Source organism: Sander vitreus, chromosome 18 (assembly GCF_031162955.1).
Source record: "Sander vitreus isolate 19-12246 chromosome 18, sanVit1, whole genome shotgun sequence".
In the NCBI taxonomy this organism is placed as follows: domain Eukaryota; kingdom Metazoa; phylum Chordata; class Actinopteri; order Perciformes; family Percidae; genus Sander; species Sander vitreus.
The window spans coordinates 18,527,409-18,553,546 of NC_135872.1; the positions used below are offsets into that span (position 1 = coordinate 18,527,409).

Sequence of the window (26,138 nt, forward strand, 5' to 3'; positions counted from 1 at the left end):
AGCTCTATAACATAAAAAGACATTCTGATGCTGGGAGAATGGTGGGCTGAAAACGCCGAAGAACGAAGAAAATACCATAACTCATCTGAGAATAGGCCATACAAGTCTCAACCACACATTATATAAAATAGGCTCCCCAACTGGAACATGCACACATTGTAACATATTGCTACTTCATTGTAGAAAATACAATATCAATAGAAAACCCCTTTTTCAATCAGTAATAAAGACAACACATCATGACTTTTCAATGTAAGGTCTCTTAGGGAACACAGCAGGCAAGATATACTTGGACATGATTACGTTTTTTAAATAAACTGATTTAGCTCAAAGAATTCTGCATCTCTTGTTCCACACTCCAGTCCAGTTAGTGGCGGTAATGGACCGTAGGCTGGTTTGTCAACCGGCAATAAACACCAAAGAAGAAGAAAAAGCAGCTACGCAGGAGAATGGATGGATGATGTCTGCGCAGAAGGGTCAATTTCAAATTCTAACCAGTTCGCTTACTAAAATGGCAGATGAAGTAACACGAGAGTGGAGCGATGACCAGCTCAAAAGTGATGATTTCCCCAAAAAAGACATTATTACGTTCATTCAGGACAATGCAGCACACTCGGTATGTTTATCGCTTTAGTATCTTTGTGATTTGAGTTGAATATATGTAGGTTAAAATGTTAACGCTCACTTTGAGCTGCAGCATGCTGTGTGGTTAACGTTAGCTAGCTAACGCTAAGCGTAGCTACATCAGGAAGGCCGTGTTGTGTTTTAGCATCTAGCAAGGCAGAATGTACAACAGTACACTCATATTTAAACCAAAGAGTTCTGCACTGTTGAGATAAATGCCATAGCTCATTATTTCATCTGACCAGCAGCAGAAACGGTTACATTTTATGTTTACCGTGATTTTGTATAAGTTAGCCGTGACTGAAACACATTGATTGATTTGATTTGATTAGGAGCACACATGATGGTAAAACAAAGTTGTCGTCTGCTTACTTTCTCCTTGTAATTGCATTTTCTCTTTCAGTTCCTCAATGAGCACAAGCTGCTGGGAAACATAAAAAACGTTGCTAAAACAGCAAAGAAAGAACAACTGATTATTGCCTACAATCAGCTCTTTGAGAGCAAAGTAAGTGATGATAATAAAGACTTGATGTTGTACATAGTGGCTCTGCATCTGTGGGGTTGATGTCTGGCCGGGTTGGCTTACAAACTCATTCAACAATGAATGAATGGATGGATGGATGTGTGTGTGTTTCATGCTTCCTTTGTCATTTGCAGAAATTTAAAGGCACAGAACCAATTGAAGATGTGACCGAGCAGGTTAAAGCAGTGAAAATTGAAGTAAAGTCCAAAGAAGTCCCGGCAGAGGTTGTGGATGAGGTACGGGTCCAGGGTGTTGAATTTGGCAGATTTTCATTCAGAACATTTTTTTCATTTTTTTTTCTTTGCACTTTGTACAAACTACTATTAACGGCTCCTGCATTGCTTTTCTCAGGGTCCGCCAAAGTACACCAAGTCCGTGCTGAAGAAAGGTGACAAAACCAACTTTCCAAAGAAAGGCGAAAATGTGAGCTGCTGGTACACTGGCACCTTGGAGGATGGAACTGTCTTCGACACCAATGTCCCCAAAAGTATGACAGACCTGCACCTTACAGCGGCACTCCACCCAAAATATTGTCAATTGGTCAATTTTTTTTTTTTTCTAAGGACGCAACAAAATGCTTGAGATTCCTGGACTCGTGCGCAACCATCTTAAACAGGCCTTTCAGTATTTATTTATTTTCATCTCCTAATCTTGTCATTTTAAACTATGACACTTGTCCTTTGCGGTTCTAGGTACAGATGAAACCAGTATCCTATGATGAAGAAGATTCCATCTTCAGGTTTAAACCTTCACTGTTCTCTCTCTCTGCAGCGGAGAGAAAGAAGAAGCAAACTAAACCACTGACCTTCAAAGTTGGCCTGGGCAGAGTCATCAGAGGAGTAAGTGATTCTGATGGTTTTTTTTTTTGCTCTGCATCCAAGCTTCAGTCAGTTCCTGAATATGACACTTCTCAGCCACATGCCATCATCAGTAATCCTTTACTTTCACAGTGGGATGAGGCCTTACTGACGATGAGCAAGGGTGAAATTGCTCGATTGGAGATTGAACCAGAGTGGGCCTACGGAAGGAAGGGTCTCCCCGACTCAAAGTATCCTTTTCTTTGGCTGGTTTTGTGCTTCACTGTACATGTCATGTCTAGGTTCACGTTAGTTGTAGGGTTTCCAATTTTCCTGCCTACTAAGGCTGTCCCCAATCCCCTTTTTTTTTTTTTTTTTTTAAGCTTTGGTACTAATCAACATTTAATGTTTGAATATTTAGTGGCACGGGGGTGGCATGACTCGGGCAGTACTCAACCAGCCAGTGCCGTGGCCGAACGCAGTGACATTGTGCGCAACCGTCTGTTCTGTTTACCTTCAATAAATCGCATGAAAACGACATCAGGCTGCTACAGTATAAGCGTACACACATCAGTCTGCTCAGTTATAACTCGACTCGGCCAGACATTTCTCTGTTCTCAGCGGAGATGGGTCGCATAGCGCTGTGTGCAGTGTTCACACTGTATAAATTAGCCTAGCAGAACTTTATAGCTTTGTTCCAACAGATCACCACGGTGAATTTTAGCCTTCATGCACATTTTTGTCACGGTCTCTCTCTGCTGCGCACCAGGTGTGTGTGTGTGTGTGTGAGGAGACTCGCACTGAAATGGAAACTCTGTTGCAATACGTCTTTCGCTTTATTTAATGGAAGTATTTTTTTAAGGATTCTATTCTATGTACTATTCTATAGTATTGAAAATGGAATATCCGAAAATCGAGTAACAAACGAACAGTCGAATATTTGCTTCCAGCCCTTCTGTCTACACAGGTGATCAGGTGTTGTATTTTGCAGCTGTAACTGTTTTTGGAGCAAGTCTCCTTTGGGAGTGTCGATACACTTCGTGTTTCTCCTGTACTGCGGCTGTAATTTGATCTGATGAAAACATTTTCATTTTGTATTGAAAGTTGTCTATTCCTTAACTCCAGCTCTACCAGAATTCCTCCCAATGCAAAGCTGATCTTTGAGGTTGAAGTGGTGGCTGTGGATTAACGAGCAACTGCTGGCCAGCATGCATTGCATTTCAAGGGCAGAGGGAAAAATACTCAATGGCCTTGCTGTAAAGATTCAAGTTAAAATGGCATTTGGATTGTGTTCCTACTCTGTCTCATTCATCACCATGTTAAAAGAATTGATGACCAATTATTACAGCATTTTGGCCAAAATGTGATGGCTTGTCAATAATGTACATATGAGACACCCTGAAACCTTATTCTCTGCATTTTCTTTTGTTCTTTTGCATGTACAATGTATATGATAAATAAACCTGTTTCAGAGACTAAGTAGTACGGAATTATTTCTATGTTTCATATAGGTTTGATGTCCAAATTGTGAAGTTTAATTATTCACATGCATGTCATTGGTTAAAGAACTATTTTTTTTAATGTTTAAGGTGCAACATCAAGTAGATTTTGTTCTGGTATAAAGCTACAACTACAGTCATGTGCACTGATCTTTCAGATTTAATATACGTGTGTATATATATATTTATATTGATTTCCATTTCTGTCTAACTCAACAGCACTGTTACATATAAATGCACTAATACCAATGAGTATTTACTCATTGACAAGATACTGTACATACTTTAATCTGGGTTTATTTCACATTAAAAACACACTAATTACCATTCCTTAAAGTGCCCACCCCTTGAAGTTTTGTAAATGACCTGACTTTAACACAAGACAGTGGTTACAAAATTGTCCCCCAAATATTTTCCTAGACTGCGTCAAATATTTACAGCAGATGACACCAATTTAAATACGCAGGAAAAGAACTCACCAAATCAAACGTGAGACTTAAGACCATTATGAATGACATTTAAGACCTAAACTAAGCTCTAAAGTCAGTTTTTTTTCCAAGCCAAGTATCCCTTAACTAGCACTTCCCCATAGCTGAAGAACAAAAATAAATAAATCTGTTTGTCTATGGTACAATCTGAAAGAGACTCGTGCCAATAAACACAAAAGCTGATTGGCTGCAATATAAATTGCATGTTGGTCTCATTTGTAGTCGGAATACAGCAAAATTATATTTGGACTAGCAAAAGAACAAAAAAGAACATAAAGGTAGAGTTGTATGGACGTAGGAAAATTTAAGACCCGTTTAAAATGATTTAAGACCTAAAACAATACTTTAGAGTATTATAGACTTTTGAATGGCTGAACATTTAGAAATTTTAGACTTGAAGACCCTGCGGAAACCCTGTTGTCACAAAACCCTGGAAATAGCAAGGACACCACTTTAAATGCAGGATACACCACACAAAGTTCTCTTTTGTCCAAGCCAAATTTATTATTCTGTACAGCAGGATAACATTTAAACTTGTAAAAACCGATGGGATGAGATTAGGTTTCTCCTTTTGGGCATTGGAGCACTTAGGAGTTGGCGTTGGGTCCCTTCTTCTTTCCGAAGGTGGGCACCACGTTCACAAAGCGCCTGTTGTACTGGATGCGACGCTTAGCACGGCCAGTCCTCTTTTTCTTCTTCTCCTGCTTGTCAACCTAGACAACATGACAGAAAGACATTTGTTATTTCTCTAAGATCAGAACGCATTTTAAACTAGCTTATCCAAAACAGAAAATACACAAGCCAATCCAAGTTCTTAAGTTAAGTAAAGGCATTTATATTTTACTGGAACACAAGGTGCTGGAATAAGCTTAAAACTTCCTTACCTTGGGTGTCTGTCCCCTCACTTTTCCGGCACGGGCCAGAGAGCCGTGAACCTTACCTGAGGGGGAAACAAGGAACAGGGGAAGTGTGAATTGGGATATTTCCCAGACAAATACAGCTTCTGCAATTGTTTAGACAATAATGTACCCATTGGGGTCCATGAATGATGAGGATCTTAAATATAATGGCTTGTACGACAGCGTTGCTGGTTTGGGGATCATGACTGGTCTTATACAACCAGCAGCGTACCCAGAAAAAGCTAAATTTGTCCCTTGCTCATTCAAAATTAGGCATAGACCGATACTTTGGCTCTGCTACAGCTCACCCACAACACTGACTGACACTTTTACTGTATTATGTTGAAAGATTCTAATTTATTAAACAATTGCCTAAGTATTTTTTAAACAAAAGTTCTTAATTTTGATTTAGGGATTTATTTATTGGGGCATTCACTTTATGTGCGTATTGGTTCCAAATAGCTGTTATCGTTTGTTTAATAATCGGTAACATATCAGCCTTGAAAAAACGGTATTTGTCGATCCCTATTCAAAAAAATGTTTACGATCAACAGGGAACACTGGCTTTTGACTTCTATCCCCACAGTGTCTTTGGTGGATGAGTGATCAAATGTTTATTTGAACACAGGACTAGACAACACAAAAATACACAGTTATTCTGTGTACTGACCTCCCAGCAGCCTGCCGGCTACCTCCAGGGTGCAGTGCTCTGAGACACCACAGGATGCCAGGGAGGCATCATCCTCCAGCGGGCTCCCAGCAAGCAACAGCACCTGATCCTCAACCAGGAGACCCTCTAGATCCTGGACATGGGCCTGAGAGACGAACCAAAGTATTGGCGTTTTTATTCAAGCCAAAGCCATGTAAAAATCACTACTAAGGGTACATATAGATCACTGAAAACAGCAATGCAGTCAAGTTATACAACTATTTCGAGATAAGGTGCTCTGGTGTATTCTCATCAATTTGTAATATTTTTACCTTGATCTGTCCAACAGTCTCCTGTCCGGTCACCTCAAGGGTGTGAGTGTTCTGGGCACGCAAGAAGAGCTGCATCTTGATGCTGGAAGAAAGCACCAAAGAGCCAAGCGACTTTAGTCATTATCAGTGTTTCTACTGCGGAAATCAGCTTGAGGCGTTGGTATTATTTGTGGCAGTAAACATTGGTCACCAAGTCCGCCACGTTGTGCCAGTGTCTACTTGTTACGTAGTTAATGTTGACGTTGAAATACACTTACAAGGTATACCCTGTCACAAAACGGGCAACTTAAATACTGACGAGAAGCTGAACATGCTGGGAGCTGGAACAGACTAGTCTCTCTCGGTAACTTGCTAATGCTATGCTAGCTTAACTAGCCGCATGGGGCACACGTTTCATAAAGTCGCTTGAAAACACGTGCAATTTGTTGTAACTGTTCAAATACACAAATCACTTGAGATAAATGATGATATAGATCATATATTCGCATACCAAAACAATCCAGGGTTTGTCATAATTAGGGTTTTTCACTTAAACTGCACAGGCCTTACCTCGTTTGATGCTAGTCGTTCAACGCTAGGCATAGAAAGGGCTGTGTAAGGGCCGACACTGCGCATGTGCGGATTTACGTAACCATGTCGAAAGCAGTGGCCACGCCCACCACGCTTTGGAGGTTGAAGGTGATGCGGTTAATGATAGATCACTTGATTGGCTTTTACGTTGATTTAATTGGCAACAACTCTACATCTTTCACTCAGTGACGTGCAATTTGTTCATATATATATATATATATATATATATTAAACTCCGTGTGTCGCATGTAGCACAAACTCCACCCACCTCTGGAAAGTTAGGACCAATCATTAAATCTTCTGTCAAACTAAAGGCGCTGTGGCTTGAGCAGGCCTAGGTTTATTTGTGCGCTTTTATGTTTTAATGTATTTTTTTAAGTTTCTATGGATTCATTTCTTCACATTACTCAGCAGTCAAACATTAATTTTATTAAGTCACTGTTGTATAGAGGTAACGTGTTACATCGACTATTAGGTTCTGATAATGTGCACTTAGTACTGAAACGGAGCAAGAAAATATTTCTGTACTTAAAATACATGATTGTGTGATGATATGCTCCTAAATATCTCATGAGAGCTGCATTGAAAGAATTATAAGGATGATGAAATCAACAAGAGACACTTCAGGATATCAATCTTTATTAGGAAATCAAGTCAAAATAAAAAAGAGGAACTCTTCATTTGCTTAATGGGAACATAACCATGAAAGAAAAGGAGGGACTCTCCATTTGATTTATGGAAACATAACCATGAAATATTAAAAATCTTTTAGTTTGGGAGAGAGAAACACATGACTCAGGTACATCAATGACAGCCTCCTGTACAAGTTTAAATCTTAAACACAAAGAAAGAGACCAAACTAAGTCATCCAATCTAAAAATTAAAAAGCTTTAATCGCACAAGAAAAAAAAAGAAAAAAAAAATCTGCCTTCACAAATAACATGCATTAAAGAACCCCAAAAAGCAGCCGGTGATGGAGATGATGAATGTGGAAATTAATGTGTTTACACATTAACATGACTGATCAACATGACTGTCACGGAGGGCCAAGTGTATTATATTCCAACTAACCACTACCAATTTTAACCGATAAGCACACTTTAACAAATCAGCTTCTGTGGTTGGATTGAAATCTCCATGACAACATGTTGAGAAGCCCTGTTCAGAGATGTAGGCAGGTCAGATAGGTTGCTTTCATCCGAGTCTCCATCTTCCCGTCAGGATTTTGTCCATCATGTTGGGGGAGGAGGGTAGTACTGGTTATACTGAGCGTATTGGTTGTACTGTCCCCAGGAGTTTTGTCCCCAACCGCCGTATTGTTGCTGAAAAGGAGGGTAAGCGAAAAAAGTTGAGCAAATTACCATAATCCCTGACATTTTCAACAGGCTTAAACAAAGCATGAGTTTAACTTTGGTTTAGCCCATTTTACCTTGGGGTAGAGCCAATTTGCGTATTTATTTTTCTTCCATGTTTTTGCTGAAGAAACTTAACAGGAGTGCATTTGGTGTGTAATATGAAATGTTATGAACACAATAAAAACATAGCTATCGTCATTGACCGTGTTCCATCCTATGTTCAAGGGCTTCAGTTGCTAAATCACCCAGTGTCTAGACCACAAGCGTCACAACAGCATTTATGCGACACCTGAAGTGACTTTCTGTACGGGTCCGTCTCGTCCACAAATTTCAAAGCGTTGAGCAGCCAAACTTTCTGTACAGTGTGTTTTATTGGTATGTGTGAGAATTCCTGATTTATTTGTCCATCAACACTGATGCTAGCCCGACAAGCCAGACCCACATCAAGATGTTGGGTCTGGGAACTCGCCATTGGCAGGGCTCAATCCGAGGGGCGGGATAAACGGTTGTCTTTCAAATTCCCTCTGCACGCAATAGGATAGCGCTACAACCAACCAGAGCAATGAAGAAGGTAGCGGAGCTAGTTGATGGATTAAACTTTTGCCGTATCCGGTCGGCAAAACTCCAATCACATCTTCCTTTTTGAAGAATGACTTTGGTGCCGTTCTTTTCTCAAAGAAAAGCTTAACTCCAAATCTTCCAGAGTTGTGGCCAAAGCCGATTCAAAAGACCGCTGTTCGCAGCAGCAGCCATCTTCTTTGTTTTCAAGTAGCAGGGAATTCACGCGGAACCGTCGTAACTCTGCCGTCATTATGTTAAGCCCGCCCACCGACTCTATACACCATGTGATTGGACTGACTAGAGTTTGGTTTTTTCCAGCTCGCAAGCCAACAGAGAGTTGAAATTACATTTGCAGCTAGGGTGCGTCTAGATTTCTAGACTACACTTTTGCCAACTACTTAGATGGGCAAAAGCGAATGGAGAGTCGGTGGGATTACAAACCTAAAATGAGTGTGCTGCTCTGTGGCTCAGTCAAAAGACAGCACTAGGTTGTAAAATGAAGATGATATATTTATTCAGTGCTTTTTTATTGGGGCATCAAACTGGTAGAAATCTAGACGCACCCTAGCGGCTGCAAATGTAATTTGCAGCTAAGGTTGTCTAGCAACTCTCCGTTGGCTTGCGAGCTGGAAAAGCCAAACTCTAGCCTGGCCAATCACATTGTGTATAGAGTCAGTGGGCGGGCTTAACATAATGACGGCAGAGTTCAAAAGAACAGTGCTCTTTTGAATCTGCTTTGGCCGCGACTCTGGAAGACTTGGAGTTAAGCTTTTCTTTGAGAAATTTCATTCTTAAAAAAGGACGATGTGTTTGGAGTTTTGCCAATTGAGCCCTGCCAATGGTGAGTTCCCAGACCCAACATCTTGATGTGGGTCTGGCTTGTCAGGCTATCAAACTTGGATATTACTGAAAAAATAGACTTGAAGCGTAAATAAACACTTCAAGTTACTCCTGTGAGACACAGCTGAGACGTGAGCCTGCACGGAGCCAGTACAGACAGCTGCATGGATTAAAATGAGAGCACATTATGTTGCGTAAGCCGTGCAAGTGAAAAGTGCACCTGATACGCTTGCAGTCTACACGTGAGGGACAGTCCATTAAACATATGGGGGATTTCTTGTGTGTGTGTCCAATTATTATTAATTATTTCTAGGCTTGAGCACTTGTGCCTATGTTGTTCGAACATTTTTTTAAATAGCCAAACCGCAGGGATGCGTTGGTTTTTCACCACAGTAAGAAAAAAATCTATATCTTCACAGCCTAGCTTAATGTGACATGAATCGAAAGTAAGGAAACCTTTTTCAGTGCCATCGACTGCTCAGATAAGAAACCCACCTGGTACCAGTTGTTGTATGCAGAGTTGTTTGCCTGCGTGTCTGCCACGGCGTTTGCAGCATCCGGGGAACCGTCGTCTACACGCTGTCTCTTTGCGTCAGGTTCCTGAGAGCTGGAGACAAATAGTTTCAAGTTAGTAAGATCCTTGTAAAGTAGTTAACTGAGAAATTAAGCCCTGGGTTTAGGGTCATTCACTGTGACACAATGAATAACTGACCACAGAACACTTCAGTTGAACTGCTACTAATCTTATCCTTGATCGGAAAGTTATATGAAAAAAACTTATGTGTTGATGTGACCCAAGCCCTGTTCCCATTATCCACCTGTCATACCCGTTCTCGGCCTTCCTCTTTGCGGGTTCACTTTCTTTCTGTAGTTTCTGATGTTCCTCATATGCAGCCACAAGCCTGAAAGATGTTAAAGAATAAAAATTACTTAATATTAAACATGATCAAAGGAATACTAAATAAAAAAAAACTAGCCATTACTCAAAGTAACAAGAAAACTCACACATTGATGTCACTGCCAAAGTCCTCGAGGAACTCAACCTTGCGCTGGCAGAAGAGGAGGCGGGATTCAAGGGGCATCTGGCTGTTCAGGGCCCGGTCAAAACAAGCCAAGATCTCAGCCTCATTCTGCGTTACATCTCCACTATATTCCAGCTCAAGCAGGTTTAGATAGAGTTTTGGACTCGTCTGTAAAGCCACAAAAATATTAGTGTGCATCTCACAACATGTGCAATACAGCCTTAGTGGAAAAGGTACAAGTCACTTAATTGCAGACTCAAGTTTCTCTTTGCATTCTGAGTAGAACTTATTTAATGAGAAACCTAACTTTCCATACTTGTCCGCAGTTAAAGTGTCTCGAAATGTTATCTAGTAATAATACCTGTTATCTTGTAGAATTAAATATAAACTATTCTTGCAACTTACACAAATGCAAACATTCAGCAACCACTCAGATTTTCCATTTAGGGATAAAACTAACACTGTAAGTCAGAAAAAGGATAATTGTATGATCTCGGTAGAGTGCGTTGGTCTGTAGACACTGTTGAACCTTTTATTAGCCTCCACAGAGGGTTATGTCACCCACAAGTGTGTAAATGAAAAAAAGCATGTAAATGAATTACTTTTACTACATGGCTTCCCCCTCCCCCCCATACGGAACCAGTTCGTACCTGGTCTTTTTCAATAGCATCCAGCAGCACCTTCCTGGCCTTGCTCAGACTTCTCTGCACCTTCATCATCTGCCTGGCCAGCTTCACAGCATAGAACGATGTCTCAGTGGCATTCTTCGCAGACTCCATGGCCTCCCTTAACAGGGCCTCCGTTTCCTCCAAGTTACCATGGCGACGCTCAAGACTGACCCTCCGAAGGCGCACCATGGCCAGACCTGGGACTGCTGCCTCCAGGGACTTCAGGATGCCACGAGCCTCCTCTACATTACCTGGGCAAAGAAATACAGAATAGTGTCAGCATGGCATAACACAAGGCAAATTATATTATATTTTATTATTTAAAAGTCTGTTATCACTATGTACACAGTGTAGTCACTAGGGTTGGGTACCAAAGTGCCGACGTAAACGGCAGTAACGAGACCGAATAAGAACGAAAATTTCGGTGCCTGACTTTACACTACACTCGACAGCAGGTAACGTTAGCCTACCTTTAGCTAGCAGCTGGATTAAACACTGTTAAAATGCTGACAGCTAACATTAAACAGTTTAAAGTGTGACTGTATTTCACTGTAGAGGATTCCAACACCGGGACGCAACAGTCTGCTCTGCAGCGCAGCAGCTGCCGCTGTCGGAATTAAACAACACAGACGGTGTGTTCACTTAAAACAGGTAGCTTCGTGGTGCATTCAAAGTTATATGTAAAATACCCTTTTCCCATCTGGTGGTTGTTTTGTTTTTAACGTTCAACAGCAATTTACTGGTGAAATAAGTTAGTTATTACATTATTATTAAATCTTTAATTTTGACCATATGGCCTTAGCAATAAACAAGCCGTTCTTTAATGCCGCCGACTGTCGTTTAGTACCCTTCTTTTTTTGACTTTATTAAAAAGTACCGGTTCAGGCACCAGCACAGTTTTAAAAGTATGGCTTTGGCACCGGTATCGGGAAAAACCCAAACGATACCCAACCCTAGTAGTCACACAATCGGACGTAAGATATTTATACCCGTAGAGAGACTTCTCAAAATCTCCTGGATAATTTGTCTGTTCACTCACCTTGCTGCTCCTCAAAGGCAGCCCACAGGAGGTGGATGGCTGGTTTCTTGGGCAAATGGATGGTACACGCCTTCTTGTAGACATGTCTCACGCCGTCAGTGCTGTAGCCCTCTAGATATTTTGCATACTTCAGAGTGAAAAAGAGAGGAGCAAGTTGGAAGAAATGCAGGGAAGGAAAGAGAAAAAGAACAGAGGAGAGAGGCAAAAGAGACAACACATTTTAAACCTACATTTTCAGTTGTCAGAGACAGTGAATTTCTTCATTGACAAGATCGTTTTTAGAAATTTTCTGTGTAAACCCATCAGCACCTTCATGGAACCAATTAGATAAGTTTCTGTAAGGTAGTGGGAGACGAAGAAGATGCAACGTAGTAGTTGGCAAATGCTGCAGTCAAATCTTGTGTGGCAAGCTGGCCATCCCCTAATACAACAGATACAGTCACATATCAACGTTACACGCAAAGAGAGTGAAGGACGATTTACTGTGTCGATGTGTTATCATCGTTGGTGGGGAAGTGCGGGGTGGTAGCGGGAGTGAGAGAGAGGCTAAAGGTCACATTACCTTGGTCCAGAACTCCTCATAGAGTGCACAAGCGATGAGGCATCGTTCAAAAAGAACGACCACGCGCTCCGGAGTCCCATTTTCGATTTCAAAGTCCAGGTACTCCTTCCAGTTGTTCAGCTGGGTCTTCTCTAAGGCTTTGACATGGAAGTATGGCCTCTTAATCTAAAAAAAAAAGAAGAAAAGAAAAAAAAAAGACAGATATGAATACATGTTTTTTACAGTGTCAAAGAACAAAAAGAAAAACACATTTCCAACAATTAACATTGTTGTGGAGAAACAAGACACATACCCCTTCCTCAAAGGTCCAGCGCTTGCTGACTTCATGTTCGTTGTGGTTGAACACTTCCTGCCGAACCTCGATCACCTTGTGGCGCATATTCTCGATCTCCGTCACTCTCTACATAAAGACACACAAAAACCCATGGTCAGCACCGTCATGTAATCTTCACCGTATCACATTCTCCACTTGATGTAAAAACTGCTAGTCCTGCAGCCAAGGATTTACATCACCATGAGCTTGCCAGAGCCAAGAAGCCTGTGGAGGGGGGAGGCATGTATGCACCATGCATATCAGCCTCTGGGTGCAGGTTCTGGGCCTCAGTTGATCCTTTTAGTTTTAGGGCGAGTCCCTGACTGGATGCCAACTTGAATCCCCCCTGGCATTCATTGGCTTGGCTGCTGACATAAAGACACCTCTTCAAACCTAAACAAAGCTTTCCGTCTAATAATGGAGAAAAGGCAAGCACCTGCTAACCCCTGCAACCAGTGCTTTTGTAAATGTGTTTCCCCTGCAGGAGGAAACCGGATTTTTACCTTAGCAGGGTCTGTAAGATCCTCTGTACCAGGTGGCAACTCCTCCTGATCAACCGTTGTGCCTTCTTCCTCGCTGATCATCGCCAATAGGCTGGCCTTTGAGAGCTCGAGCCTCAGCTGAACAAACTCCTCTTCTGACAAGAAGTGTTTGGGGTTGTTGTTCTGCACGTGCTCTTTGAACCTGCAAAGATTAAAAAATGGGTATGTCAGATCCAACTCAAAGAAAGGTTCTAAAATAGTGTTACATGTAGGTATTATTTTAGTCAAAGTGGCCTGAAAGAAAGAAAAAAAAAGAAGCTTATTTTAAGTCTTTCTTCGACTACAGATAACCTGTGTCTCTGGAGTATCGAGCTGGTAAGGAGCTGAAAGAAAGATATAACATGACTGCAACCAAAGTTGTATTCCGTTTCCCCCCTACCTCTGGAAGTGCTGGGAATAAAGCTGGGTTGGGATGCCCAAGATGCGGTCATAGATGGCGCTGACGTTAGCCAGTTTCCCCTGCTCTGTCTCCCAGTTGATGAAGGACTCCCACAGACGGTCTGAGCGAAAGTCCGTGCCTGCTGCAAGCACTGCATGTTCATAGGCACTAGTAGGAAAAAAATAGGAAAGGTTGTGAATCTTGCGCAACTATTTGTCGTCTTATCACATATTTGGTTAAATTCAATCATGAACACACAAAAATAGGGACGATGAGATTTCACATCAAGTTTCTGCTGTCAATAAATAAGGGTCACAAAACACAAGTCTTTTACTTACGCTCGAATGCGTCCCTCGGTCTCTGGGTCACTCAGGTCAGAGTTCTCTTTGATAAAGGTCAGGTAGTGCAGCCACAAATCCACACTGAGAGGGATGGCCTGCAAGCCTCTTCTGTATACCTTGGGAGAGACCAAAGACAAACAAGCCTGTCAATGGCTGGAATAATTTTACTTCAGTCATTGAAGTGCGTTTCTCTTTGCCCCTCTGGTTTAACAGTTGCTCTTTGCGGTCTCTAAAAGGACCAAGACTTAGTCACAATTAAATGGTCTTAAGTCACTGTGCTAATATAACAATGGGATACATAAGAGGCAATGCCAGAATAATCCAGCTGGTGACCAGCCAAATATTTGACTAGACAGAATAGCACATACAGTAATACCTAAAAAACTAAATACAAGAAAGCAACATATGCGTCCGAAAGATATTTATATTTACCTCTTCTGCAACCTGTATGTTCTCGTGCTTTTTCTCAATATCAGCATACTTCTTCCAGTAGCCATAGCAGTAGGGATAACGTAGGAAGAATATATCAAATGACTTTCTCACAGCTGGAAGGGCATTCTGCAAAGGAGAGGCAATAGCAGAAAGATTGATTATGTTATTTTCTGTTTAGTATAATACTTCTGTTAAATTTTAGTAATACACGTAATATAACGTGTCAGCACATCTGCATGTTTTTCTTACCTCTTGCTCCACATACTGCAGCAGGTAGACCCAACCATTGAAGTCTTCTGGGTTCTCCTCGCATCCTTTGAATAGTTTTTCAAACTCACTGGGCAGCTCTGGCTCGGGCTCAGTAGGAACAGTCAACTCTTCTGTTGTCTCTTTGGGTGGTTCTTCCAGCTCCATGCTATCCTCTGTCATCTGTGGGGCCTCAGTCCCATCTGGACAAGTTAACAAAAATCAAAGAATGTCACAGTACAATGTCTCAATATGCACTCAAAGTGAATTTGACTGGCAAAACTGTAAAAGGCATTCTTACATTACACAATAATAAGTCAAAAAAAAAATTATTTTTAAGTTTTGGATCAGTTTTCACTTCTTCCAACAATATTTTAAATTTAGAGTCAATGTAGATTACATATTGCAATAATATCAATATCTTACAGTGAGTCATTATGGAAACAAAACTTGCTAGATATTGTGTTGTTACTTTGGCCAGGTCATCAAAAAAGCAAACAAGTACATTCATGATTTTGTCCATGTTGAGATTAGAAGTATAAAACTTCGCATTTTTTAGCTTTTCATATAGACGTGTTTAAATAACTGGTATGCTGCCTTCCAAACAGACAGCTTTTTCTAAAGGCAGTTTGGTCTTCAGATAACGTTTTGCACAGTGGCTGGACCATCCTAAACGACAAATCGAGTTCCGCAATGAAAGTGCTAGTGCTAGTTCTAGTAAACTCTAATCATCCTAAATCTCACAATTTCCCCACTTATGTTGAAAATCTATACATCTATATATGATACATAGCAACAACTAAACACTAACTATTTTGATTACCTTGACTGCCATCCTGCACAGCAGCTTCTGGCTCTACCCTCATCTCCTGGTTGTCTTGCTCAGACTCTCCGGACTCAGATTTGTGTTCCGCTGGCTGCTCTGCCTCGTCTGCGGGCTGTGGTGGTGGCGGCGGCGGTGGTGGTGGCTGCTCTTGGAAGAGCTGAGCACTGACAATCTGAAACTGCTCCACAGCCTTCTCCACAGATCCCAGCTCTGTGGAATCCATCTGCTCGTTTGGTGACTGCTGTTCCCCAGGAGCATCCTGGGACGCATCGGAGTCGTCAGGCAAGATATTGGTGAGTGGTTCTGGAGTAACCTGGTCTGGGGACCAGTCAGCAGTTTGGCCTAAAACAGGAAGGTCAGGAAGAAAGGCATCCCCATTGCTCTCCATGGCAGGGGACTCAGTGTCCAGCATTCCAGAAATGGTGTCGTCTGAGAGTTGCAGGCCTGTTGAAAAGCAGGTTGAATTATTAATATATTTTTTATTCTGAAAAGTCAGCATTTTAACAACCAACATGGCTCATAAAAATGTAGTTTCCAAACAAAACTCAACTTTCATCATGATTTTGGCATCAGATGATTTACTACCACTATACTTCATAATGATTTGGGCTGGGTTAAAATAGTCAATTCTTCAACTAAATTCGATTTTTGTTTTGTTTTAGAGAAGACACATTTTATGATTAATCTAAAATCAGTCTTTTAAAAAGAAATGTGTAGCTTTGTGTAGTACATCTAGTCTTTTTGGTCAACACAAAAATGTATCTAACTATTTTGATAATCAGTTACTTGTTTCAATCATTTCCAAGCAAAAATACGAAATATCACGTTTCAGCTTCCCAACGTGAAGAGTTTCTTATTTTCTTTGCAATACACGAGTAACCTAGCTAACTATCTTTACGTTTTGGACTGTTGATCAAACAGAACAAGCACACTTAAGACATCACAGTGAACTTGAAAGAATGAACGGCAGATTTAAGTAATGCTAGCTAACTAAGTAAGCTAAATTTATACCAAAAAAGGTCACCCTGCTTTAGAAGCAGGAGCTGGTGCTATAGGACACTTCCTTGTTGTGACTTTAAAAGAGACGCCAGCTTTGGCTTAAAGCCGAATGTTAGCTAGCTACTAAAAATAATGTACCCACGTGATTGGCTTAGCTAAATAACACTCCGCACAGCCCATTAAATACATGATAAACGTTAACTAATTTACGTGTTCCGTGGAAGTGGATTGATAATAGCTTTAGCTTTGTTTGCTGTTTGAGGCCATGTTGCAACCAGGGTGATCAAAGTTCAATCAAAAGTTGGGCCTAGAGTCTTAGCTAGCTACCCATTTCCTGAATATCACAGCACTTAGGTTGACGTTAGCCTCACATTAGCGCTCGTTTAGTAACGTTGCATGTTAACTCAATTTAAACATTTAGTTAGCTAGTTAACTACAATTTACAGCGTACCAGGGCCATATTAACAAAGTTTACCCAATAATTACTGATTACCTTACAATTTCGTTCACCGTACGCGTAGCTAGCTATTAGAACCACAACGTGTGACGCATATGCCTCCAACTCCAGGCAATAGTCGGTACCAGCGGAGCAGCTTCTCCACGTTAGCTAACGTTAGCCGGCTAACGTTGGCAATTTCCCTAGCTAACGTTACCACTAGTAGCTAGCGTAAGTTGACCGCTGAGTTGTCACAATTCTAGTCACATTACACCAACTGTATAAATAAAGGTACGTTTTGGCATCTTACCAGTATCTTCCATGAAATTATGTCACCCTTATGAACTTGTGTGCGGCTTTCGAAGTCACTTTATCTAACCTACAAGGACCAGGCGCGCTTTGCCCACCATACTTAACTTCGAAGAAGAACCTAGAAGGAAGTGTGCGCATGCTCAGCTTACCGCCCGCCCCTACGTGTGGCGAAAACATTGCCTGTAAATACGGTGAAACACCTTTTTACAATTTCTGCAACCAAGTTTATACAACGTGCAATGTCATTACATAGACAGAGAAAAATTAAACAAAGGGACATGCACTTGGTTAACTAAAGAATACATGTATTTAGCATATAATGTAGCAGTTAAATGTTGATACATGATTGTAAGGGATTTGTAGACTGAGGTAACCCATAAATACAACATAAGCTTGCACTGGATAGTATGTAGTGATGTAATATCATCCACAATGAAGTTACACTGAACTGAAAGTATCATAGTGGTGAGTTTTTACCTCATACAGTCTATGGTTTTTACATTGGTTATTTGGTAAATATATTCTCAAACCAATCTTCTCGATATTTTTAGATCACTAATGTAGACTAACATAATTTGCTTGTAGTTTTAAAGTTGTTTATATTACAGCTCAATACCAATAAATCAGCTGAGACCTATTGGCCCATATAACTTTATTGTACATATGATACATAACAAGAGTTGCCATTCCATAGTTTATCTGCCAGAGATTAGTTTGTTTATCATTATTTATCATCTTAACCGAAATCAGTATTTAATAGTTTTAGTAATTGCTCTCATTGTATCCTACCCCTGCATGACATAGCCTACACCTTCAGTAATCATAGTGTAGGCTATGTTAATTGTGTTTCAAGTAAGTTTTAATAAGCAGGTGTAAGTAGGCCTAGGCCTATGCTTGCTTTCGACAACACGAGTAGTTCCCCCTGCCCTACTCTCTCACAACCTCCACGTCACTGACTAATCGTTGTGAATGATCAGACATGTCGGAAAGACCCACCTGTAAACCCTCTCTTGAGATCATTAAGCTTACTAAATCCTTAGATCTGTTTCATATGTAAAGGCCTATCTAATTCTAGTGGCAGACGTAGTATTAGAGGCGATTTAATACATAATGAAAGATCAAATGGCGTCAACTAATGGACCGGTTTGCAGTTCAGTTGCTTTGAGGCGCGCATGCGAAATGGCGTATGGTGCCTTTATGTACTGTCGGAAATCTCACAATTTAAGTGAAGAGTGCATTTGTTTCAAGTGGTTTGTATTTAGCCTTTAGATGTTTACTAGTTTCATTATTATACATTAAGAAGGTATAAGCAATAATACAATGGCGTTTAAATGCTGAATTAGTGAAGTCAAGCTTGGTTTGTGCTGTGGTTGAACTTCTCTCCATGCTGCAGTGATGTTGAAGTGTAGTCCAGGGCGTGTCAGAGCTAAAAAAAACTTTGAATCTTATTCATTACATTCAATATTATGATGAAGAAAGTAATAATAAAAACATATTTAACATTACACAATACAGCTAATCTACTTAATCAAGACTGTAAAGAATGTGGTTTGATCCAAGTGGATTGACAGTGACTAAACAACCCACCAACTGTCTGTCATTTTGATTGAAATATTGCTATCCTGAATGGTGCATCACTTTTTCTAAACAATGACTTTAAACCAGTGAGAGGAACTGAGAGAGAAAAAATCTCGAATGTAGTTAGTTACCAAAACTGTTCTGACTGTGACTTACTATTAGTGTATAGTGTGTTCATGTAGGATACCATCATATAAGAAGCTGATTGAGAAAATAAATGTTCAGGAGCTTTAAGCTCAAAACCAAACACATACAGGAAATAATCCAAAGAGCAGTAACCTATTAAAACAACCAGGAAAAAATATAGTAATAAATACATATGCTTATTATAAACATATGCTACTTATGGACGGTAGCCTATTATAATATACCATAATCACAACAATAGTATAATAAAATAATACGGTGAACCAAAATAGATCAAATAAAACAGCAGAGCATGAAAGTGTGGAAAAGGTTATTAAAAAACACTATGCAATGCCCTCATATTGGAATGTTTTTGGCGTCTTTAAAAGTCGGAGCTCATGAGGAGCTCCTGAATGCAGCAGGTGTGTGTGTGTGTGTGTGTGTGTGTGTGTGTGTGTGTGTGTGTGTGTGTGTGTGTGTGTGTGTGTGTGTGTGTGTGTGTGTGTGTGTGTGTGTGAGAGAGAGCAGTGTAGAGGAAGTGGCGGCTGATCTGGGTCCGCACCTTTTCCGGTAACACAGCACCGCCGCCGCTGTGTGACTGAACGGCTGGAGAGAGAGAGGGAGGAAGAGATCCATAGAGCGGCAAGAGAGGGGAGAAACGGCCCGGGGACTGGGGGATGATTGCCGCAGACGTAGGTATGTATGCCGCTCTCTGTGTTCTTTGTATTTGTTTAGCTTTTCTATCCGCATAGACAATATTTTTTCGGATCCAAAGTTGTCCTCTGTACTAACACCCCTCCCTTCTCTGGACCGCTCTTGTGTCACAGGGGGAAGAGAAGAAAGTCGGATGAATCAATGACCTTTTGAACGCGCTTCCTCTGGATGTCCCGGTGCAGAAACGGACCGGAGAGCTTAATATTCGGAGAAGAAAGACTTGAAATGTGGATTTTGAAGGAAGTCTGTGCTCAACGGCGAGTTTGAAACAAGGGGATGTCATTTTTTCTTCTTACATCGGAGGGCAGTGGATCATGAAAATATATCCCCGCCCAATTCTACGAGGGCTACACACATACTGCTCCCATTGAATGCTCCAATTCAGCCGCTCAGGTCAGATCACCACCGTCCAGCTAATTGTATTGGTCTGCTATCCAAAGGTACACACTTGAAAGTCGCCGCCTTTAGAATATCGACACTGGTGTCAGCCCACCGCTGCCATCACGTGGAGGGCTTTCAGCACACACTGAAACTGTAACTTCTCGGTTGTATTGAAAACCACTTCTAGTTTCTCTCATAAGAGAAGTCTTGTTTTTTTTTTTTCTTCTAACAAAGTATTTATGCACAGCAACCAAGATGGGGAAAATGCTCTCAAAGATCTTTGGCAACAAGGAGATGAGAATATTGATGCTTGGACTTGATGCTGCTGGTAAAACTACCATCCTGTACAAGCTGAAGCTGGGCCAGTCGGTCACCACCATCCCCACTGTTGGCTTCAACGTGGAGACCGTCACCTATAAGAATGTGAAGTTCAACGTGTGGGATGTGGGGGGACAGGACAAGATCAGGCCACTTTGGAGACATTACTACACAGGCACCCAGGGCCTGATTTTCGTGGTGGATTGTGCTGACAGGGACAGGATCGATGAGGCGAAGCAGGAGCTCCACCGAATCATCAATGACCGGGAGATGAGGGACGCCATCATCCTGATCTTCGCCAACAAACAGGACCTCCCAGATGCCATGAAACCCCACGAGATCCAGGAGAAGCTAGGCCTGACCCGTATCAGAGATAGGAATTGGTACGTTCAGCCCTCATGTGCGACATCAGGGGATGGACTATACGAGGGCCTGACCTGGCTTACCTCAAATTACAAATCTTAATGGTTCTCCCTTCACCAGCCTGGACACTTGGAGACAAAAAAAAGTAGCTGAAAATTAAAAAAAAAAAAAAAAATGCAATCTGAAGCAATTAATACCATGACCTCTCTGCTGAGTGTATGTCAAAGAGAGTAGCAATTCTATTTTGTTTTCTTTTTCTTTTTGATAATGATGACTTCAATATAACCCCAGATTTCATTTATACAAAGACAATTTATTTTTTTGGCTGGCTTTCCTTTTTTTTTTTTTTTTTTTGTAGTTTGCTTTGGTTCACATTCTGTATATTCAGTACTGTTTAAATATACAATACTCTTTACTTTTGAGCCCTTCTTTTGTTTTCCTCCTTTTGTATAATTTCTATGAGGGGACTTTGGGGACACACACTTATACTTTTGCCCCCTGCTTAGCTCTCATTCAGTATTCTCATGACCCAGCTACATATCCAAAGGATGGAAAAGTCCAGAAACCATTGCCTACATCAGCATATCAATTTCATGACTCAAACTGCCTCTGTAATTTGTAAGAATGTGTATTATCGATGTGTTAGGACCTTTGGGGAAGAAAAAAAAATAGCTGTTTTTATAATTGATTGTACTTGGGTGGTTGAGGAAATGTGTTCATTCTTGTTTCCTGTGCAGTGATCACATCCATCATGTCTACTGTGGCAGTTTGTTTGAAAGACACTATGTGGACGCTGGATATTCACACACACTGTGATATGGATATATATTTTTGTTGTTTCAGGTTCTGAATCCGTTACCACCAGTCTTATTACTGCCTCTTTTGTTTCTCCCAGAGCTTCCGTTACTGTTGAGTATTTGTAGTTTCAGCTGCCTTAGGAGGGACCCAGGTTGCAGGTGCCCCAAAATCATGACAGTTACTGCGGCAGAAGATATTGTCAACTGCTGAGTTTGCACTTTGGGAGAGAGAGGGTGGTTACCAACCAGCTGGCTGTGCACATTTAGATTTTCTGACTGACTTTTGGACCCCAGCAAGTGTTTACGAAATGCCCAACCCCCCACCATCTCCAATGTAGGTGCTTCTTCTTTTCTTTTTCTTTTTTCACCCATCGTCATCTACCTGTACTATTAAGATCCTGCAGACACACACCAACTCTCTGTTTATAGTTCATAGAGACTGCTCTGTTTTATTTTTGTTCCCTTTTCTTTTGCTATGCTGATGAAATAATAAAAAAATATATCCAGATCAGTACGGAAGTGACGCCTTTTCAATAAGCAGCTGCGACCGTTAGAAGAGTAGCAAAAGGAATATTTCACTTCTGAAAAAGTCAAGCTCATAAAGGAGGAAGTGAGACTTGAAACAAACTGTGAAGTGAGGGGAGCCTTGGCCTGTTTGCTTTCTGCACTTGTATGTGTGAGTCATTGGCTGTGAATAAATGATGAGATCTCTAGTTTCAGAGTAGTGATTGTGAGGTAAAACGCGCTTTGCTCCAGGTCTTAAAGTATCACTTTTTCGATCCAGGAGCCGACTCCTCAGAAGCCTTTTGACATTTGCAAACAAGGGAAGCAAATTAAGAGGTAATGTGGAGTTGGTCCAAATCTTGAACCACGGGAGGGTAAAAGTCAACAAGCTTAAACTTTTAAATGGGGTATAGGACGACACTTAGTACGCCTATATTCTATATTTCAACATGGGTGCTGTTAAAAGTTTCAAGAGCAGGAAATGACACATTTCTCACAAACATAGATATATATATATATATATATATATTGTCCTCATGATAAAAGTCTTACATCCAGGTGAGAATGAGTTCATCAAGAAGAGAGTGAATCTGGGTCACTGAGAACTTGATGAGAGCAGTGTCTTACTTCATGCTTGTGTAACTACTGAGGTTAGGGTGACAGCCTGGAGAAAAGGTCTTTTTACCAGCCTGGTGTTTTGCCCTTGGTACGTGAGTCGCTAAAGGGACAGCCTTGAGATCAGGCCACAATTTTGAAACCATTAATTTTTTCCCTTTTTGTTCTAACCACTTACTATATGTATATCGCTGCTCAGAATTTCACGTGTTCCTAAGGAAGGAAAAGAGCTGTGTGTCTGAAGGCCAACTTCTCCTCATGCATCTAAAGTGGCCTGTGTGAATTGTGGGTCATGACACCATGTGTGAAGTTAAGAAACAAACAAAATAGTTGTCACGCCTGTCGGTGAGCAAAGACAGTAACACTGAGTGTCAGGTTGAACTGTAAACATAAACGGGTGAAATACTGAATCCAGTGCAGGTTTTGTCTATTTCTGAACTTGCTATGTCAGTAGGTAGCACTCTCAAATATCCTCATAATGTTACAGTTTGAAGGTATTACATTTTTTCTTCTTCCTGATATGTTACTGTAGTACTGTATGTTCAGGAGAGTCACAGTCCAGGAATTCCTGTGCAGGAATGCTTCCTCTTTCTATCTCTGTATTTGCTCTGTTTGCTCACGCAGTGTTTGTTCTGTAGCTGCTGGTGATTTGAAGTTTGACCTGTTGCTCGGTTGAAAGCAGTACCGTTAAAGTGACGTGTCCAGCATGAAGGACGGGGACAGGCAGTTGAACTGAGATAGGCGCACTAATGCCACAGTCCATAGTCTCTCCTGAAATTGCTCACTTTCCAGTAATATTTTTCGGGGAATTAGAAGCTGCACTTACAGGAATGTTGTGCATTTTCACAGTGCACTTTTGTAATGAAGCCACTTTATTTGAACAGTTGAGGGCCGTGCCTCTGGTGGGTCAGGTATGATCTTGTTTGCGTACAATTTTTTCATTCATGACTTCCACTGTGGATGCGGAAATCCAAAATCTACAAACACTTTTTCTTTTCTCAGGAAAGGAAATATGTAATATAATAAAATATAAATAAATAAAGGGAGAGCAGTTTGTAGCTGAGGTTCAGCAAAGGACTGTATTATCTGTTAAAATAACATTACGTCAGCGCAGAGCCAGTGGTTCATGCTGCTCAAAACATGTCAGAGGCCTTTTGTACAGCTGTCACTGCACTCAGCAGCAGATGCACTGCACACATTGGCTGGTGTCAAATGCTGTCCGACTCACCTGTGGCCCTCAGTTAAAGGACACGATTTCAAGAGTTTCCTTTCTGATCTCTCCTCTTCTAACCAGGAAGAATCTACGAATTCAACAGCATTTTTGTCAAGAAAAACCTGCCTCAGAGAGTCAGCTGCTAGCAGAGAAGTAGCTGAAACTAATCCACTCTGAAGTTGTTCACAGTTACCCCTGCAACCTCATTGATACAACAAGACAGTTCTTTCAGTTCCTTCTCCTCGTCATCATCAGTCAAATCAGGACCTCAGCTGTGATTCAGTTGAAATGTGTTTCCGGTGATCAGTCTCCCAGTGAAAGTTCACTACGGAAGTGTTGGATGTGAATGAAAGCCTGAGTAGACCTGCTCCGTTTTCTTTCACATTCAGCTTTAGCCTCGAGCGCTGCCATTGTATGTTGCTGGGCGGGGGTGGACTAAACTATTGTACGCCTTTTGAAGAGGGTGGTTTCAAACAATACTTTTAAATGGAGCTCATTGGCAGTTCCTCTGTCATTTGTTTACTCAGGCGTTCCTCTTTGATTTTAATCTCACTTCAGTTTGTCATTCAACAAACCAGGAAACTGTCACAGACAATGCACATTTCATCATTAAAGAGTCAGTTGTATTTTATGAAATATGACACAAAAAAACCTCTGACATGCTTTCAGAGAAATATTCACCTGTTTGCCCGGTGCCAAACCAGCTGTTAACGACGTGTCATGCCACTGTAAATCTTAATCTACGAGCTAAATGCAGTACAAGCATGGGTTGTGTCTCTGGTAACTTCAACCTCACATACACTAAAAGTGAGATCTCGAGTTGAATAGACACTCTTATCATCGCCGTTCTGTTCTACCCACGGTTGTTTCCATAGAGCTGGGGAGTTTAGAGATGGTATGCTCTCTTTACTTAAAGAGTCATTGGCCAAGGGAAGCACTCTGCGAGAGTTTCAACCTCAACCTTCTCCCATCATGTTTGTACAAATGTGTTTATGTGTTAAAGTGTTAGTCCGATTGGCTGGTGTATATATGTACAGAATCTGTGGAATGAAAAGTGAATGGATACAGACATTTTGACGACATTTAGAAAACATCATTGCAATGCATGGACTGCCGACAGTGAAGCTTATAGCTGTATATGTTAACAACAGTTATATTTTACAGTTTTGAATGTTGGCAGAGGTCTGCCTTCTCTGACTGCTCTTCTAGTTGTAAATGTTGTTATTATAAAGAGAGATATGCTAATTAGTGAGCTTCAGAGGCGCTGGTTGGCAATTTTCTTATCTTTGGACAGAGCCAGGCTAGGTCAGCACTTCCTGTCTTTGTGCTAAGCTAAGCTAAGCTAAGCTAACATTTTTGGGTTTTTTTTGTAGCTGATAACTGTCTTCTTTTTTTTTTTTTTATTCTTTTTTTGGCTATTTAGGCCTTTATTTGTATAGGACAGCTTAGACTTGAAAGGGGAGAGAGAAGGGGAATGACATGCAGCACAGGGCCGCTGCATCGAGGAGTAAACCTCTATATATGGGCGCCCTCTCTACCAGGTGAGCTAACCAGGCGCCCAGCTAAGCTAACAGGTTGCTAGCTGTAGCTTCATATTTAACAGACAGACAGGAGAGTGGATCAGGTGTATTTTTTTAAATGTTGTAACAAGATTAATTAGAGAAATCATCATAATCTGAAGTCTTTGGAAACTTCATGTTTATCAGTAACTGTTTTATCAGTAACAGTTTTGGGAGTAGCGTGTAAATTACACAAAGACTGCAGCCATGACATGTGTTTATCTAAGTGGATTTTTATAAGAAAAGCTTCCATTAAATAGTTTGTTAGAAAATCGTCTATGCATGATCGAACTAGTCACTCTAACACACCCCTCTGCCTAATCTTTATCAAACCAGTTCTTCTTCAGCTCGTCAAGAATACGATTCGCCCTGGGATTGCTTTTGTTTTCCCAACATCACAACATCCACTACTGACACACACAAAGGGACTTTAGGACTGGGTGGATGGGCTCAGAAAGTCTCAATGTTTCAGTTGTCATGGAGCCCTTTAAAAAAGTGTCGTAAAAGCAGCATGCAGAGTGACATTCAGCTTCCAGGCAGTTGTAAGCTCCTCAGAATCTGTCGCACATTGCGTTTCCCTCGGCCTTGGACAATGTGCTAATAATTACAGGGAGCCTGAGGCCTGTGTTTGCATTTGGCAGAGTAGTTGTGCAGTGGGAGGGATTTGTGCACTAATGATTCAGGCTCACAGATGTAATTAATTGCTTTTTCACATC

At 41.1% G+C, this 26,138-nt stretch overlaps 4 protein-coding genes across 5 annotated transcripts; 2 read left to right on the forward strand and 2 right to left on the reverse strand.

Annotated features, from left to right (window-relative positions):
• The first annotated feature begins 460 nt into the window (after positions 1-460).
• On the forward strand, positions 461-3,419 carry fkbp3 (FKBP prolyl isomerase 3). Its single transcript, XM_078274777.1, has 7 exons — positions 461-616; positions 1,028-1,129; positions 1,282-1,383; positions 1,499-1,634; positions 1,919-1,986; positions 2,098-2,195; positions 3,079-3,419. Exons 1-7 carry the CDS (start codon positions 461-463, stop codon positions 3,131-3,133), a joined length of 717 nt encoding a protein of 238 aa, XP_078130903.1. The 3' UTR covers positions 3,134-3,419.
• A 991-nt stretch (positions 3,420-4,410) lies between these two features.
• faua (FAU ubiquitin like and ribosomal protein S30 fusion a) lies at positions 4,411-6,452 on the reverse strand. Its single transcript, XM_078274778.1, has 5 exons — positions 6,361-6,452; positions 5,812-5,893; positions 5,501-5,645; positions 4,816-4,871; positions 4,411-4,644 (listed from the first exon to the last, which is right to left on the reverse strand). Exons 2-5 carry the CDS (start codon positions 5,884-5,886, stop codon positions 4,519-4,521), a joined length of 402 nt encoding a protein of 133 aa, XP_078130904.1. The 5' UTR covers positions 5,887-5,893; positions 6,361-6,452; the 3' UTR covers positions 4,411-4,518.
• A 551-nt stretch (positions 6,453-7,003) lies between these two features.
• Positions 7,004-17,374, reverse strand: prpf39 (PRP39 pre-mRNA processing factor 39 homolog (yeast)). 2 transcript variants are annotated; one of them, XM_078274548.1, is made up of 15 exons: positions 17,253-17,374; positions 15,505-15,951; positions 14,685-14,884; positions 14,436-14,561; positions 14,001-14,119; positions 13,663-13,830; positions 13,245-13,425; positions 12,721-12,828; positions 12,429-12,593; positions 11,867-11,993; positions 10,810-11,078; positions 10,143-10,327; positions 9,965-10,039; positions 9,633-9,744; positions 7,004-7,703 (listed from the first exon to the last, which is right to left on the reverse strand). In XM_078274548.1, exons 1-15 carry the CDS (start codon positions 17,263-17,265, stop codon positions 7,614-7,616), a joined length of 2,385 nt encoding a protein of 794 aa, XP_078130674.1. In that variant the 5' UTR covers positions 17,266-17,374; the 3' UTR covers positions 7,004-7,613. The 2 variants fall into 2 exon arrangements, with proteins under 2 accessions (XP_078130674.1, XP_078130672.1); XM_078274546.1 differs by having other exon boundaries at positions 9,956-10,039; positions 17,253-17,373.
• Positions 17,375-19,505: 2,131 nt separating this feature from the next.
• Positions 19,506-22,042, forward strand: arf6a (ADP-ribosylation factor 6a). The gene is made up of 2 exons (XM_078274454.1): positions 19,506-19,654; positions 19,786-22,042. Exon 2 carries the CDS (start codon positions 20,309-20,311, stop codon positions 20,834-20,836), a length of 528 nt encoding a protein of 175 aa, XP_078130580.1. The 5' UTR covers positions 19,506-19,654; positions 19,786-20,308; the 3' UTR covers positions 20,837-22,042.
• Positions 22,043-26,138: the final 4,096 nt, after the last annotated feature.